This window comes from Lepidochelys kempii, chromosome 1, assembly GCF_965140265.1.
Source record: "Lepidochelys kempii isolate rLepKem1 chromosome 1, rLepKem1.hap2, whole genome shotgun sequence".
Classification (NCBI taxonomy): Eukaryota; Metazoa; Chordata; order Testudines; family Cheloniidae; genus Lepidochelys; species Lepidochelys kempii.
This window is the reverse complement of record NC_133256.1, coordinates 340,438,433-340,455,152: the sequence shown is the minus strand read 5'-3', so window position 1 is coordinate 340,455,152 and position 16,720 is coordinate 340,438,433. Positions and strand designations below refer to the sequence as shown.

Below are 16,720 nucleotides of genomic sequence, written 5' to 3'. Positions count from 1 at the left end.
AACAGATTTATTTCAAGTCAGCTTTCACTTTGATCTTTCCCATTTTCAATTCTCCAAAACCTGCATCTAGCAACAAATTAGTTAAACCCTCCAGGAATATCCAAAGGCAAGAATGGAGCCTATCCGGTGCTAAGCTGTTATCAGGGGTATGGCTGCGTGACCCATATTTGCACAACCCTCGCCCATGCCCCCTCAGCTCTGGGTTGCGTTACAGGGTAAATATTTACCGGGGGCCTGAACAAAGTCAGAATTTCAAAATTTTGTTCAAAATACTGCATAAGTTCCAGTCTTTTCCTTGAACTTGGCTCAGAGAAGAAGAGATCCGCTATCCAGCCCCTATGCGAGCAGCTCTTGGGAAGCAAGCAGGGAGACAATGAAGCAGCTGATTTGCTTTCTGCTTTTATTCGTTGTTTCTGAAATACGAAGTTTTGATCTCGTCATCGACGAAATCCCAGATGTAAGTAATTCCACAGGGGGTCTGATCCTGTTACACTTGCTGAAGTCAATATCCGAGCTCCTACTGATGAGCGCAGGATCAGGTCTGTTGCTTCTCTTAATAGTTTTGCTGCTACCTCTTAATTTCTTTTTCCTTCTGCTATAATCATGTATCGTCCGGATAACAGCTTCTTGTCTTCCATTCCCAGTATTGCTCTTTAATATGCCTATATTAAATTAGGGGTAGCTATTGGCTAGACCCTGTATGCCTTACTCAGGCAGAATTCCCGTTCTCGTCTGAGCTTTGCCTGTCTTTCAGGCCCTGATCCTGAAACTGGCTCAGTGTAGCAGCGCAGATCCTCTCCAGCTTTGGGAGGCTTCACATGGTCTAAGGTCTTTGCCTGCACAGGTCTGGTTGCAGAGTCGAGGCCTTAAAATGTATGCTCCTCCAGAGGGGGAATGTGTGTCTTATATACAGCGGAGCAGTGTCAGTGCTTAATAATAGACATATTAGGGACTGCAGAATCAGGCCTGTTTTCTATCCGCCGCCTTCTATCACACTCCCATTGATGTTAATGGACCAGGGCCAATGAGCAGTTTCTTAATACATTTCTAAATAAAGTCATAATTCTAGACCTGAGCTGAACTAAATCTCTGGACCCAAATGCTTTCAGATTCTCAGGGGAGTTCAGATCCGGGTCTGATTGTTACAGTTCTCACCCAAACTCTATTATTTATTGGGCACATTTGAAACATTATGGTGCAGGAGGCAAGGATGGTCTGAAGCTCTGTGTTGTTTAGTGTTCCTCTCCAATGTTAATAATAATTAGACAGATATGTTTTCTCTTTTGTGGTACAATGTTTTTAATGACATGATGAGATTGTTGATCCTGATTGTTCTGTATTGGGTACAAAATACTAGGCCTATTTCCTTCTTGCTTGTGTAAATCTGGAGTAGCTCCTTCTAATGTCAAGGAGCCAAATTTTGCTCTCAGTGACACTGATGTAAAACCAGAATAACTTCACTGGCTTCAGTGGCGTTACTCTGGACCCTGGTGTAAACGAGGACAGAATCTGTGTCAGTCCACACTGGAGGCCAGGATTGGGCCCACTGTGTTGTAAATCTGCCTACTGTACTTTATGGATATTTCAGGCCCCCTGAGATATGTCCTTGCTTCAGAAGTAATAGCCCCATGTGGAGGCCAAGAGTGATCATATTAAATAATGGGGTAGATGGAGCCTGGAGATTCATCACTGTGCAAGGGGAGTGGCTATAGATCTGTTGCCCTGGGAAGAAACTGTGATGCGCAGAATCGATTCCTCTCAGCTCCCCACTTGCACCTAGCAGGAACTAAATTCACACTAGCACAAAACTGGAGGGATGAATCAAGCCCCAAGATGACAAACTAAAATCTATCTGCAACAAACGCTGAAGTTATGGGCAAATGCTATGGATTTGTTTTCTGCATCTGTTCTGTTATCATATCTTCAATGAGTGTGTTGCCAGTTCTGAAACAGAGAGCTCTGAAAGTGAAATCTGCCGTGAGGTGAACACTTTACTGTTTCCCTGTGTCTCCTTTAGGATCTGGAGAACTTGTTTGACCTGGAGCTTGATGGATTTCTGTCAAAGCCCATGACTAGAAATGGCAGGTACCAGGTACAGTAACCATAAAATTTAGAAACGGGGAGGAGAGAAGTTGAAGAGAGAGAGAGAGAGAGAGAGAGAGAGAGAGAGAGAGAGAAGAACTGAAAAGAAAAATATTTTGAAGCAAATGACTGATGTTCTATTCCATTACAAAGGCTACAATTCTGCAATCAGGGGTACTCGGGAGGATCCATGCATGCATGAGCCTGGTGGGTGCTGCTTTGGGCAAGAACTCTTTGTTTGTACAGCGCTTGGCACATGGGGCCAGGACCTGATTGGAGTCCCCAGGAGCAACCGCAGTACAAATAATTAATCAGAACACTACACACATTTAACTTCATGCATGTGAAAAGTCCCTTTGACTTCAAAGGAGCTCCATGCAGAGGAGGGGTGTGACCAGGTGAAACCTGATTGCAGAATTGGCACCAAAATGTCCAGGAAAACCTAGGGCTCAGGAATTGGTAATGTGGTATGGTTTCTTCCAGCCCTGCTGATTGGCTACTGGTTCCAGGTTAGGTCAATGGAAAACCAATCACAGGTGATCGTTGCTCAGTGCTGTATGTGAAAAGTACTTGGTGGATCAGTAGAACTTGTCAAAAAAGTTTCTTTTCTTTTCTTTTCTTTTCTTTTCTTTTCTTTTTGGTGACTATATTGCTGATCATTTGGTTCTGCCAGTTATTGAAATAGATGGATTTTTAAAAGTTTTCTGTGGAATGATTTTTATATCAAAAGCTTATCAAAAGACTTTTTGATTTAAAAATTTAAAGTTTTCAAAAAATTAACATTTTATTTTTATTTTGGAGGGGGGAAAAGCCACCTGGCCCCAATCCTGCAAACACTTAATAACTTCGCGACCATGCGTAATCCCATTAACGGCAATAAGATTGCTCATGGGACAAAAGTGAAGCATGTGGATACGTGTTTGCAGGATTGGGGCCAGGTTTAATGTCATGCATGTGAAAGGTCCCATTGAGTTAAATGGGAATACTCCTGGTGTATAAAGTTGACAGGCATATGGCTCTGAGGCTCATTTACACTAACAGCTTATCTCCACCGTGCTGCAGGGCAGATGACAGGGCTGCATATTGGAGAGCATGTGAGCGCATTGTGCTTGAACTGCTCCATGTAGACCGTGTTGGTGTGAACGAAAAGGAACTTGGTTTGCATTGATGTAGTCCCGTTTCAAACAGGGCTATGTTAAGGTGTAGCGGGTACCTTTTAGTGTGTGCCAGCAAGGTCTACATAGGGAAGTGATGAAGTGAATCCGATGAAGTGAGCTGTAAGTCACGAGAGCTTATGCTCAAATAAATTGGTTCGTCTCTAAGGTGCCACAAGTCCTCCTGTTCTTTTTGCGAATACAGACTAACACGGCTGCTACTCTGAAACCTGTCATAGGGAAGTTAGTGCACTCTGCAATTCACACCCCAGTAGTCCATACTGCGGCGGTGTGTAGACAAGCCCTAAGGCTCTTTTACACTGCTCCAGGCCTTAAACTGAGTGTAAATTCCCATCTTAAGACCCCCTCACACCGCCAGAGTGGTATAAAGGGGTTTTAGTGTAAATGAGAATCAGGCTTATGCACACTTGCAGAATCAGGACCCAAGTGACATGGGCCTGGTCTGCACACAGGTTTTTACCAGTATAACTATGTCAATTAGGGGTGTGATCTTTTTTAACGGATACAGCTATACCTGCACAAGCCAGAGTATGGATGCTGTTGTACCAGTATAAAGGAGCCTGATACCAGTCTAGCTTATTCCCCTTCCCATATGAAAAAAAGCGATACCAATATGAACACCTTTATCCAAGTATAACAACATGCACACTGGGGGAAATGGGTTGTACCACTTTTAACTATAACAGTGTAGTTAAAGCAGAGGTGGGCAAACTACGGCCCATGGGCCACATCCGACCCCCGGGACCTGCCTGCCCGGCCCCTTAGCTCTTGGCCGTGAGGCTCGCCCCCGGCTCCTCCCCTGCTGCTCCCCCTCCCCGGCAGCCTCAGCTCACTGTGCCACGGGCGTAACGCTCTGGGTGGCGGGGCGGCGAGCTCTTGCTGAGCCGCGCAGCTGCAGAGCCGTGGCCTGACCTGGTGCTCTGTGCTGCGCGGTGGTGTGGCTGGCTCCAGCCGGGTGGTGTGGCTCCCTGTCCTGGTGCTCTGGGCAGCACGGCTGTCGGGCCGACAGCCACCAGAGCTCCAGGCAGCGTGGTAAGGGGGCAGGGAGCAGGGGGGGTTGGATAGAGGGCAGGGGAGTTCGGGGTGGTGGATAGGGGACGGGGATGTGGATAGGGGTCGGGGCAGCCGGAGGGCAGGAACAGGGGGGTTGAATGGGGACAGGGGTCTCGGGGGGGCAGTCAGGAAGGAGAGGGGGAGTTGGATGGGGCAGTGGGGGGCAGTCAGGGGCAGTCAGGGGTCAGGGAGGGATGGATGGGGCAGGGATCCTGGGGGAGCTGTCAGGGGACAGGGAACACGGGGGGTTGGATGGGGCAGGAGTCCCGGGAGGGCCGTTAGGGCGCGAGAAGCAGGGGAGGCAGGTAGGGGGCGGGGGCCAGGCCATGCCTGGCTGTTTGGGGAGGCACAGCCTCCCCTAACCAGCGCTCCATATAATTTCAGAAACCTGATGTGGCTCTCAGGCCAAAAAGTTTGCCCACCCCTGAGTTAAAGCGATACATCATTTATGTGTAGACTAGGCCTAGGATAAGTGAAAATTGGCAGAGGAAATAAACCCCTCAAAACCACAGATAAAATGATCATCAAAAAACACAAGTTGCATTAAAGAAAACCTGAGCAATGGAAACTCAAAATGATTTCTGTGAAACTTTCCCTTTGATAAAAACGTCTTTATTTATATTGAATGACAAATTTCAACCAGCTCCAGGGGGAAGTCCATTTCTTAATGGGCAAATTTCCACCTCCCACGCCTCCCACATTGTCACAGTAGGCCCTTTGTTGGCCGTCTCAGCAGTGAGGGCAAAGACTAGCTTGAGTCATGGAAACCTGAGTCCCCTTTCTGCACCAGAGATGGTTACCCCAGGTCAGGGTTTGAGACACAACAGAGAGGCAGTATGAGGAAGTCCATGCTGCTTCTGTTCTGCATTCCAGCTGCATCTTTCACCAGCAGAAAATTCACGTCAGTAATAAAATTAAATTCCCTTAGAGATCACGGTCTGGTTTATTTTGAGGGGACAGAATTGCCACCATCAGATCACAGATCTCTAGGTCCAAAACAGATGGTCTAATAAAGTATCTGGAGGTCAGCTGGAAGGGGCTTTTATATATTCCCCTATTCTGTCTGTTGTAAGTACTTATCTGGCCCCCATTCCTGGGTATCTGCGCACTTCCCAGTCTTTAATGTATTTAGCCTCACAACACCCTGGTGAGGTAGGGCAATGCTTTCATCCTTAGTTTTCAGATGGGGACCCAAGACACAGAATGGCTTGGTGACTTGAATAGGCTCAGACAAGAAGTCTATGGTAGAACAGGGATGTGAGCCCAGGTCTTCCATGTCTTAGATTATCATTGATGCCTCACCTGAGACACTATCTGATTTTCAGAGGGTAGGAGCTCAGAGCTGTCTGAAAACTCATGGTCCTTTAAGGTGTGGGGCAACCAAAAATTCATGCCCTACCAATCTCTAGTCACTTTGGAAAATCTTGGCTATGAGCCTTTTGCTGGATCTGGGACTATGGAGCCTTCTTACTGGCCAGATCCTTGTAACTACAGATGGACTGAGTACACTGGGTTTTGCTTTTGCAAGACTTTGTTGGCCAGGGTTCTGCTTTGCACAATCAAAACCAGGGTTGGTTTGGATCTAGGGTCTGTTTGATCCCAGCTACCAACGTTTGGAGGGGTTAGATAAAAATTCTGGTGTTGACCTATTGCTACGAGAAACATGAACAAACCAAACACTAGATCCAGTGAACAGCTGAACACTGGGCTCCTGACACTATGAATCCTTGGAGGTGTTCCAAATTCAACCCAGTTTGAAATTTTGCACATGGTCCTTAGCTTTAAATGGGATAAACCCAGGTGCAGCCACCACCAAACTTTGGGAGATTTAAAATCTGGATCTGAATAGTTCAACTTGGGCCCATCTCTGTCTCCTCCTAGAATCACAGAAATGTAGGGCTGGAAGATGAAAGTCATCTAGTCCAGCCTCCCGACACTGAGGCATGATTAAGTGTACCTAAACCTAAATCATTGCATTTCCAAACACAAACTTGGGCCATGTTTATGCTCAGTGAAATGGTGAGCTACCCAACCTATAACTCTTTAGAGGATCTCTTTATGAGGAATGTCACCTCCCCTATACACCCAGATTTACCTGCATCGCACATAATCCTGCAGTTACCCTTGAATCAATTCTTAGTTCAAATTTACTGACCTAAATTGATACCAGACGTTAGGAAAAGAACCACCCATCATTATAAGTTTCTTCTATGGTTTTTGCTGTCTACCTCAATTTGGGTTTTTGTCACATTTAAGGAGCCAGCGTCACTCATATGGGTTTAATTTGTTAGAGTGTCAGGAGCGGGCCACAAGATGTAGCTACTGCTTGACATAAATTCCAAACAGGGATATTCATATGGCAGTAAAAAAATAGCTCATTAATTACTATTTTTAAGCCTTGTATGGCTTAAATAGTCGTGCTGGTCAGAACTATTTTTTCTGCAGATTTTTATGGATGAAAACAGCAACAAACACATCCATTTTGTTTAAAATTTCCATGGAAAATTTCAACTTTTCATCGGAAAAATCAATGAAACCTGAAAATTTTTGGCAGAAAACCTTAAGTTTTCATTCCCCCCACCCCCTCGAAAAAGTTTTGGTTTGGGGCAAAAGATTTGGTTTTTGACCAGAACTTTTTGTACAAAAACTCAAAATTTTCCACAGAAAGCAAACCCTTTTCATACACACACACACACACACACACACACACACACAAATCATTTTGTCAAAATCCCAAACTTCCATCAGAAAACCATTTCAATGGACATTTTTCAATCAGCCCTACTTTTGTTTTCAAAAGTCCCTAGGTTTCAGAGCCAGATTGTCAGTGATGTCCAATTGAACTTATGCTTCACTTAGGCTCAGATACTCAAAGGTACTTGCAAAAAAGAAAAGGAGTACTTGTGGCACCTTAGAAACTAACCAATTTATTTGAGCATAAGCTTTCGTGAGCTACAGCTCACTTCATCGGATGCCTGCAGTGGAAAATACAGTGGAGAGATTTATATACACAGAGAACATGAAACAATGGGTGTTACCATGCAAAGCTTGTGCTCAAATAAATTTGTTAGTCTCTAAGGTGCCACAAGTCCTCCTTTTCACCATACACGCTGAAACGAGAGTGATCAGAAAAGGTGAGCTATTACCAGCAGGAGGCGGGGGGGAAACCTTTTGTAGTGATAATCAAGGTAGGCCATTTCCAGCAGTGGACAAGAAAGTCTGAGGAACTGCTGGAAATGGCCCACCTTGATTATCACTACAAAGGTCCGTCCCCATCCCCCCCTCCCCGCTCTCCTGCTGGTAATAGCTCACCTTACCTGATCACTCTCATTATAGTGTGTTTGGTAACACCCATTGTTTCATGTTCTCCGTGTATATAAATCTCCCCACTGTATTTTCCACTGAATGCATCCGATGAAGTGAGCTGTAGCTCACGAAAGCTCATGCTCAAATAAATTGGTTAGTCTCTAAGGTGCCACAAGTCCTCCTTTTCTTTTTGCGGATAAAGACTAAAAGGGCTGCTACTCTGATACCTGTCAAAGGTACTTGAAATCAATGGGAGTTAGGCACCTTTTGAGGATCTGGGCCTCAGGGACTTTTGAAAATCCACCCCTTAAGTGCAAGAAATAAAGCAAAGAGACAGACACTAAGAAATAAACCCAGTGACTCTCATTGATTCTGATCATCTTGTGAAACAATATATGGGCAATATGCTTTTGATCCCTTCAATAGCTACTTCATGACCACTGGCCCTGTAATTCTCAGGCTTGCTGAAGTCTCATTCTCTATTTCTTTTCTTCCCAGAGGAGCACATTAAACTATGAGGACTCTGAAGAGTTGGTGAGTTTTTTTCTGGGAAAAAAAATGATGACAAATGATTTTCCAGTTAACCATTATCTGGAAATCAATCCTGCTGTTTGTTCAATGCCTTGCTTGTTTCACTGACCGGGTATTAACCTGTTTTCTTCAAACAGCTGACTGCTTGCACAATGCTGTTCGGGGGATTGGTACAAGATTTCGTAGTGATATATATTGTACTGATGTCGGAATAAGAACAAAAATGAACGGAAAACGTGCTCTCCCTTCCTCCCAAAAGGCAATATTTTTATAAACCTCATGGCAAATCATGCTGTTCTCCCTCTCAACGAACTGCTATGGTGGATCTTACATCTGACTTGGTCTGCCAAGTTGCCTCCTCCCTCTCTTATTTAAGTCTTTCTCTAAAACACACTTTTTCCAGGAGGCCTATAAATCCCAATCCTTCCTACATGTAGAGTTAGTGAAATACACACAGGGCTTGTCCTCACTCAAAGCTGAATTGTTTTACATTAAAGGAGCGATTCTAAACCAGTTCAGTTAAACCAGAGCAAAAGGCTGCAAGGCTCTTAGTCCTGTTTAAACCAGGCTTATTTTGGTTTGATTAGTTAACAGGCTAAAGCTGAGGTGAACTGACCTAAGAGTCTCCACACGGGTCTGCACCAGTTTAAGGAAACCCAGTTTAGTGTGTAGACAAAGCCATGGACACAACAATTACTAGCTGGGGTTGAACCTGAGAACCTACTGCACAAGAAATTCAGCCATCTCCCTCTTAAGCAAAAGAGCTTTAGATACTAGAAAGTAGCAAACTGGCATGCAATACGAGCTCATGTACTAGGCCAGTATATTACAGTACTCTCTTGTTAGATGACCTCTTCCCAAACGCCTAAGATCTACAAGAGTTGAAGATCTATTGAGGGCGCCATTTTGTAATGAACTGTAGCTAAATACAGACACTGTAATTGTCAGTATGGATTGAACCATCCCTCCATGCAAAACATACCCAGTGTATCTCTCTCCCAAATTTTCAAAGTTCTCTTCTCCATTGCAGGTAGCAGGTGATGACAAGATAAGTATTTATAGCTACAAAGTTCAGTCCACCATAACATCCCGTTTGGTCGACACCATGATCCAAAGCAAAGTGGAAAATAAAGCTAAACATTCCCAAAATGTGGTGTTTGATGTGCAGATTCCCAAAGGAGCCTTCATTCACAACTTTACTATGTAAGTAGTGGGTAGCTGTATCTACTGTGCATGACAATTTCAATAATCAAATAAGAAGGTGGTGGAAGGATAACAGGGAAAGTGTCCATAACTTTTATTGTATATAAAATAATATTTTTCTAAGCTTTGTTGTTTCTTTTTTAAAGTAAAAGAGCCCACTGGATTAGGAACAGGTTTGATTCAACTTGATTTCTCATTAAAATAAAGAAACTCCACAATAGTCTCTGAGATGATCTGTCTGTGTTTTTCTCTCTTAGGAACATAAATGGCATAACGTTTACTAGTTCAATTAGAGAAAAATCTGCAGCCAGACAACAATATGCTCAGGCCAGGGCCAAAGGCAAAGCTGCTGGAATAGTAAGGTACAAAGATTTCTCCTCTTTATTATGCTACTGTACTTCCTTTTCCTTTTATTAGCATCTTTAACTCCCAGACTGTGGGACTGGTCTGTGTCCTGACACCAAAATAGGATATCTGGTGGAAATCTCATGAACATAAGTACCGTGTCTTTATTTAGGCCCTGATCCGGCAAAGCACATGCTTTACTTTAAGCCCATGAATAGTCTCACTGAAGTCAGAACTTAAGTGTTCTGCCAGATCAGGGCCTATATATTAAGTAATTATTTTATGAAGTGCTTACCAGAAATAGCTAAGATGCTACAAATATAGGGTCAGCATGATGCCCATGCACCACTTAAATCCCACTTCTGCTCTATTTTGAGATTTACATTGGACTTAATCAGAACACAGAACTTATACTGGCTCTCTGCACAAGGGTGAACTTCATCATCATGTGACAAGCCCAAGCTTAGTAGCAGAATCAGAAGTGGAACCCAGGAGTCCTGATTCAGACTTCTACTCCAACCACTACTTTTAATTTGTTTTTGTTTTTTAAACAGAAACCGGCAATCTGCAAATGTTAGAGGCGGAGTCAAAGTGCAAAATTCAAATCTAGATCCTGATCTGGATTTGGAATGTCTTAGAATTCAGGGTGGAAGTTCAGATCTGGGTTTTGATTTTGACTGTGGTAAAAAATGCCATTTTGTCAAAATCGATACTTTCTGTGGGCATGTGTCAAATTCCAACAGATTTTCTTTCGGAAAAAAATTGAAACAAAGCTCTTCGATAAAGCTGAAATATTCCCTATTGAAACGGAACAATTTGAATTTTTGTTTTGAAACAAGTTTTCACTTCAACAGTTATATTATAATTTATAATAATAGAAAATCAAAAAGTTGAGATCAGAATAATATTTTTAATTGACTTGAAATTAAATTATTTTGGACATTTCATTGGGCAGGAAGTTTTGGAATTTGCTGCGGAACAGACATTCTGATTGCTGATCAGCTCTATTCCATTGCTTTGAATCTCCAGTTTGGTTTATCATAGAAAGGTAGGCCTGGAAGGGACTTAGAGAGGTCATCTAGTGCATGCGCCCATGCTAGAATTGGCAATCCTCCAGGATTGTCCTGGAGTCTCCAGGAATGGAAGATTTATCTTCAATTAAAGATCATGTCATGTGATGAAACCTCCAGGAATTGGTAAAACTTCCCCAAATTGGTAACCCTGCCCCATGCTGAGGCAGGACCAAATATACCTAGACCATCCCTGACAGGTGTTTATGCTCATCTACAGCAAGAACAATAGTTAACTTGTCTAGAGCTCACCTTGTGTTTCCACCCTCAAATTGACAAAGCCTCATTGAGTTAATATGTAAGTGTGGTTCCCTTTTAGAGGTCAAATTTAAGGCCAAATCAGCTATTAGGTCTCCCTGCAATTTATTAACTCGGGCCTTTAGCGAAAAGCAGGTGTTATTCCTGAAGCAGGTACTGGGTGAGTTTTCATATTCGGGTACTTGCCACACAGAGATACAGCTTTGTGTTTTGACAACACCTCCAGGAGCAGTGCCCTTGACATGGAAAACTTTAAAGCTGAACTGAACGTGCCCGGAGGAATGAAGGTCCAGTTTGAAATTCATTACCAAGAAGTGATACGGAGGAAGCTGGGATCGTACGAGTATGTTATCTCTCTGCAGCCTGGAAGACTTGCAAAGCACCTAGAGGTACAGGAGAGTCAAGGACTACAATGTTCTGTGTTGCTTCTCACCCAGGTCACTGCAAGTGGCACGTAGTTGGTTGGTTCTCGCAGAAAATACGAGTGCGAGTGACAGTTTGTGCGATGCACTCTACTGCACACTTATATACAACTTCAAGGCTACATCCAGCTCTTTTCCCTCATGAGTCGTCCCACTGAAGTCTGTAGGGGTGACTCATGTGAGTAAGAGAGACAGGATTTGCCCCTAATTTGTATAACACCTTTCAAAATATCCCCATCCCTAATTCCAGAGTGAAGTGGCCTACAAAAGCAGGCAGGATTTTTGCATAAAATAAATGTTCATTGACTTCAATGGGCTATGGCTCAGGCCCTAAGCGAATGTTCACTGCTCATGCTCCCGAGTTGCGGAGTGTGGGCTGCTTCGTGCTGACTGAGGGCTTGGACATGTTCCCATTGATTGCTTCCTTAAATCCTGTTTCCCTGCTGCAGAGCTGACTTGCTGCCTGATCTCCCACCCAGTAGCAGAACCAAGGAGGGCTCCACCAACATTCTAGTTCCAGGGCTGGGATTAGAGGGGAAAGCAATTCCCTTTCCAGTCTCCCCACACACCCTCCAGAAGGGAAAAGCAGCTCACTATCCAATCTCCCCCTACCTCCGACAGCAGGAACAGACAACTCGTAGGAGCTGGGGAGACTACTTGCCAGTCAGTCTTCCCTTGGCAATGGGACCAGCCAGGCTGGTGCAATCGGGGTGCCAGCTTTCAGGGGGCACTGTGCTACTCAGGGTTTTCCTGATTGCCCAGCCTTTTGGCTTTATTTAGTTTTGTTTTGCTGACTGGCCAGACTTTGTTCTGCTCAGAGGGGTGAGGTGGGTGTGAGGGAGTGTCTTCTGCCCTGGCCAGCAACCCACCTAGGACTGTTCCTGGAGACCAGAGCGTGAAACAACACACTGTCCAATCTGCACTACCTGCAACTTGGATCCAAGGATTAAAGTGAGGAGGAGGGGGAACAGAAGGGAGCTTCCCCCCTCTCTCCTCTGCTAACAGCAGACAAAGCGCTCCCACTCCATTCCCGGGCATGGGGCGGGGGATCAGTATTTCTTTCCACCTCCCCTCCTCCTGTGTGGCGTGAGAGCTCCCCCTGCTGTTTTGATATGCTCAAACCATTGCTTGGACCCCTGGCAATAGTCAAATTGGCTCTGTTCCTATGGCCGCCCTCTGAGGCCGGGTGTTGTCGCAAGTGTGCTTTGGGGAGCGCAGAAGTGCTCATGAGACACTGGGGCATTTCTAATGAGGCTCCATGCTTACTGTCCTCCCCTCTTGCCTCTAGGTGGATGTCCGCATTATTGAGCCTCAGGGACTTCGTTATGTGCATGTTCCTAACTCGCTAGGAGATCACTTTGCGGGAATCACCACCATCTCTAAGGGAGAGAAAAAGGTAATGGTCCAAACAGTAGCTGACACCAAGAAACTGTAGGTGGACAACATTTTCTCCCACAGGGGATAAGAGTCTCCCCGTACCCGCTGGGATCTGGCAAAGTAATACACGCTCACCATATAGAAAGCACTCGGAAAGAGGAGATCTGTCATTCAGAATGCAGACATTTGATGATCGCACCCTACACCACGTCTGAACAGAGAGACGTGCCAGATACTCCATGAAGACCACTTGTAACTTTGCTGTTGATTTTATATGCAAGGTGCTCAGATTATGTGGATGGCAGCAGTATAAAACAGATAGATAGATAATGTATGACATATAACCCAGAGCTGATCAATACTTTGCATTAGGAACTCAGAAATAATCAGATGCTGTGTTAGGGCTTGATTACACATGCAGTTATTCTGGAGTGGCTATTCCTGAATAACTACGTGTGTGGACTCTCTTATTCCAGAGTAAGAGTGCCTCTTTCCCAATTAGCTTCAAGATGGAAGTGAATTAAACTAAAATCAGAAAAAGGTACTCTTACTCTGGAGTGTACACATGTAGAGTTTTTCCAGAATAGCTATTCTGCTTTAAATTCACAGCATACCTTATTCCAGAATAACCTTCATGTGTGGACGAGCCATGTTCTTGAGGGCTAGTTGATTCAATGATTTAACGCCCTAGCCTTTGACCTCTTGAGAATCAGTAGACGTCTGTGAACATACTTTATGTTCTCATCACAAAACACCGGACAAATTGGTATAACTGGCTTTATCCTCTGAAGAGTGCTCAAATTCTGTGTTGATGGGCATCAATATTTGAACATACATAAAGGGATCGATAGAAAAAAGGCCCAGGTCTTGAGTAAAATAACAGAGATGATATAGATCAAGACTATGGTGTTTTGGCAGGTCTGTGTGTTGGGTGGGGGGAACTTGCTGAGCTGTTACTCTCACTGTGTTTGGCCTTACACAGATATCTGGTTTGGCCTTTAGATACCAAGCTGATGGATGACTTTTAAATAAATAAAATAGACAGTACAACTACAGTCCCTCATATTCATGAGGCTCAAATACACACACAAATACAGTCTATAACTGAGGTTATACTGAAATCTCAGGTTAATTGCAAGTCAGACCCCTGATATCAATGAGCAGCTTCACATCTTTTTTATCCACAAACCCACTTAGCCAAAGGTTTGGGCTGGGGCATCCAGGGTTGTAATTGGAGCAAACTGAATAGCATGAAAATGTATTTGCAAACCCGTTGGCAAAATGCAGCCCACAATTCGATTCGGCCATGTTCATGCTCTCAACTGTTCATGTCAATGATCAGGTTCTGTGGCTATTTTTGGAGCTTTTATCTGTGGTAATAATAATAAATAATAATAATAATAACAGTTAATACAGGATAATCCTGAGGGATTCCACGCATGGACCAGGGCACAGAATAAAAAGATGTTCCCTGCCTTGAAGAGTGTGCAGTCTAACTATAGTCATGGGCAAACATGGCTACTTCTGAGTTAACATGATGTTCACTATTGACTATAGGTCATTCGTTATTTTCCACTTTAAAAAAGTTGAATTAATCCAATCAGGAAAGAGAAACAATACCATGTGACATAGGTAACAAATCACGGATAACTAATTACTAATATTCATAGCCCTCAATTTATAGGGAATCTATAGGTTGTCAATTTGTTCAGACAAACCATTACAAATAACAAATGCATGGAAATCATGGCTATTGTGAAAAATCTTGGGTGTCATGCAAATATTTTTTTTCCTTGCAAACAGGAAACAAGAGCTAAATTCATCCAATGAATTGCTCGTGACAAACGGTTTGTCCAGGTCTGTCTGTAATACAGGCATATGACTCTGTGTGTTTGCACACAGAGCTGCTATTAGTGAAGAAAATGAGCGAAGAAAACCAAAGAGCAATCTTTGCTTTGAAGCAACAAAAATCCCTCTCCACTTTTACTCCGTTTTACTTGGAAAATTACAAAGGTGCTCAATGAAATTGTTTGTCCTCTGGATACAAAAGTCTAGTCCATTGCTTCTTGCAGGACTCATTCCTAATCTCTCAGAATGATGCCATTGTCGTGGGATGTGTGGTTGACTTTGTAATGGAGTCCCCTTGTTCACATCTCACCTCTAGGCCCACGTGTCCTTCAAACCAACAGTGGCTCAGCAACGAAAATGCCCCACCTGTTCTGCCACGGCAGTAGATGGGAATTTTGTGGTGGCATATGATGTGCAGCGAGAAACCAAAGCTGGAGAACTGGAAGTAAGTTTATTCTGTTACCATATGTTGCTCTCATACACAGTGCTGAAAGTCTAGGGGGCCCTGAATGTCAAGAGCTTTAATTTAGATAGTAGTGAGAAGTAAGGGGGCCATAAGACAAGTGAGGTAGCCCCTAAAAGCCAGAGGGGGCCGGGGCCTAGACCCCAAGCCTGAGTGTAATTCAAGAACTGGCCTTACCCAAATTGGAACATCAGAAGTAGTTGCCACAGCAGAGCAGACCATCCACGATCCCCATCTCTGGTGCCTTTATGCATTGCATTAAAGCGGGAACAAAGCACAGCATGGTTGAACAACAGAAGTGATCAAGAATCTTGCATCCAATTGAAGTAGCAGGGGGATTTTAGGCAGGCAGAATACAGTTACCTAACAACAAGTGGTCAGGACCAGCTCCCTGTCCTGTCCAAAAGCCAGCATCTCTCACATTGCAGTGCTCCCCAACACCGTACTGGGGTACTGATTAACTGACTCGAAAGGAACAGGGTCAGAAGTTGTGAGAAGGCAAACTGGCACTTCATTAGCATCATGTTGGCCTGGAGTAGGGTTGCAGGGTTGAGTCATTAGAGATGAAATAGCTCTTTTACACCATCTCATCCACCCCCCGGGCCAGTGCAGAGGCGTTCCCAAAGCAAGTCCTTAGAGCCAATTTCTGCTCTCCCTTAAAGCCAGTGGCGCTCAGACACTGCATTATGGTGATCAGTGCAATACACAAGCAGAGTTATGTGAAAATAGAATGTGGCCCGTAAAGAGGGCTGAAACCTTTCATTCCATTTACCGTCTTGGGCCATGTGGAATCTTTACAGGAACTCAGGTTACCACTGTTTGTATTTTGCAGATTTTTAATGGCTATTTTATTCACTACTTTGCTCCTGACAATCTGGATCCGCTGCCCAAAAACATTTTATTCGTTATCGATGTGAGCGGCTCAATGTGGGGATTGAAAATGAAACAAGTAAGTTCCTGATCTGTGCAGACAGAAGGCCCTGCCTTTGTGTTCTCCCGTACGTGTAGCTATTGCTTGCTTGACTGCCACATACCTTGCTCTTGCCCAAACTGAAAATCACTAGGTCGGATCTTTAGGTCCTTTGTCAAAAGCATCACAAAAGTCACTGGACATTTGCCTGAGCAGAGGACTTCAGGATTTGACCCACCATATTTACTGTCCTTAAAATGTTTTAAGAAAGAAACAGGGTCATCTGAATCATACTGAGTTCTGAAATAGTAGATCTCGAAGCACTTTGCAAAGGAGGATGAATTTGTAGACGGGGCCATGGAGACACAGAGAGGGGATGTGGACTTGCTCAGCCTCACACTGCAGGTCATGACAGGGCTAGCAGTAGAAATCTTGTCTCCTGAGTGTCGTGCCAATACCAACGTTACACAACTTCCAGAGCGAGGTCCTCTCTGCTCATGGCTTCTCCCTCTCATGATTAGTATTCAGTGGGGATGGGATGAGGAGGACAAGTTTGGGTTTTGCAGACTCCTTATCTGGATTCTGTCAAGCCAGGTCCCATTTTACCTGGATTTCCACAGTGCCGAGGAAGCAGGCCGAGAGACAGCCTCATAAAAGGTTCCAGTTTGGGCCCATCA

General features: G+C 44.2%; 1 protein-coding gene across 1 annotated transcript in view; it reads left to right on the top strand.

The window, feature by feature from the left end:
- The first annotated feature begins 373 nt into the window (after window positions 1-373).
- Window positions 374-16,720, top strand: part of ITIH2 (inter-alpha-trypsin inhibitor heavy chain 2) — a 38,633-nt gene continuing 22,286 nt past the window's right edge. The window contains exons 1-9 of the mRNA XM_073328819.1: window positions 374-457; window positions 2,018-2,092; window positions 8,115-8,150; window positions 9,178-9,350; window positions 9,608-9,712; window positions 11,250-11,412; window positions 12,734-12,841; window positions 14,987-15,115; window positions 15,966-16,082. Coding sequence (XP_073184920.1) covers window positions 374-457; window positions 2,018-2,092; window positions 8,115-8,150; window positions 9,178-9,350; window positions 9,608-9,712; window positions 11,250-11,412; window positions 12,734-12,841; window positions 14,987-15,115; window positions 15,966-16,082 — 990 coding nt within the window. The remainder of the gene's footprint in view (window positions 458-2,017; window positions 2,093-8,114; window positions 8,151-9,177; window positions 9,351-9,607; window positions 9,713-11,249; window positions 11,413-12,733; window positions 12,842-14,986; window positions 15,116-15,965; window positions 16,083-16,720) is intronic.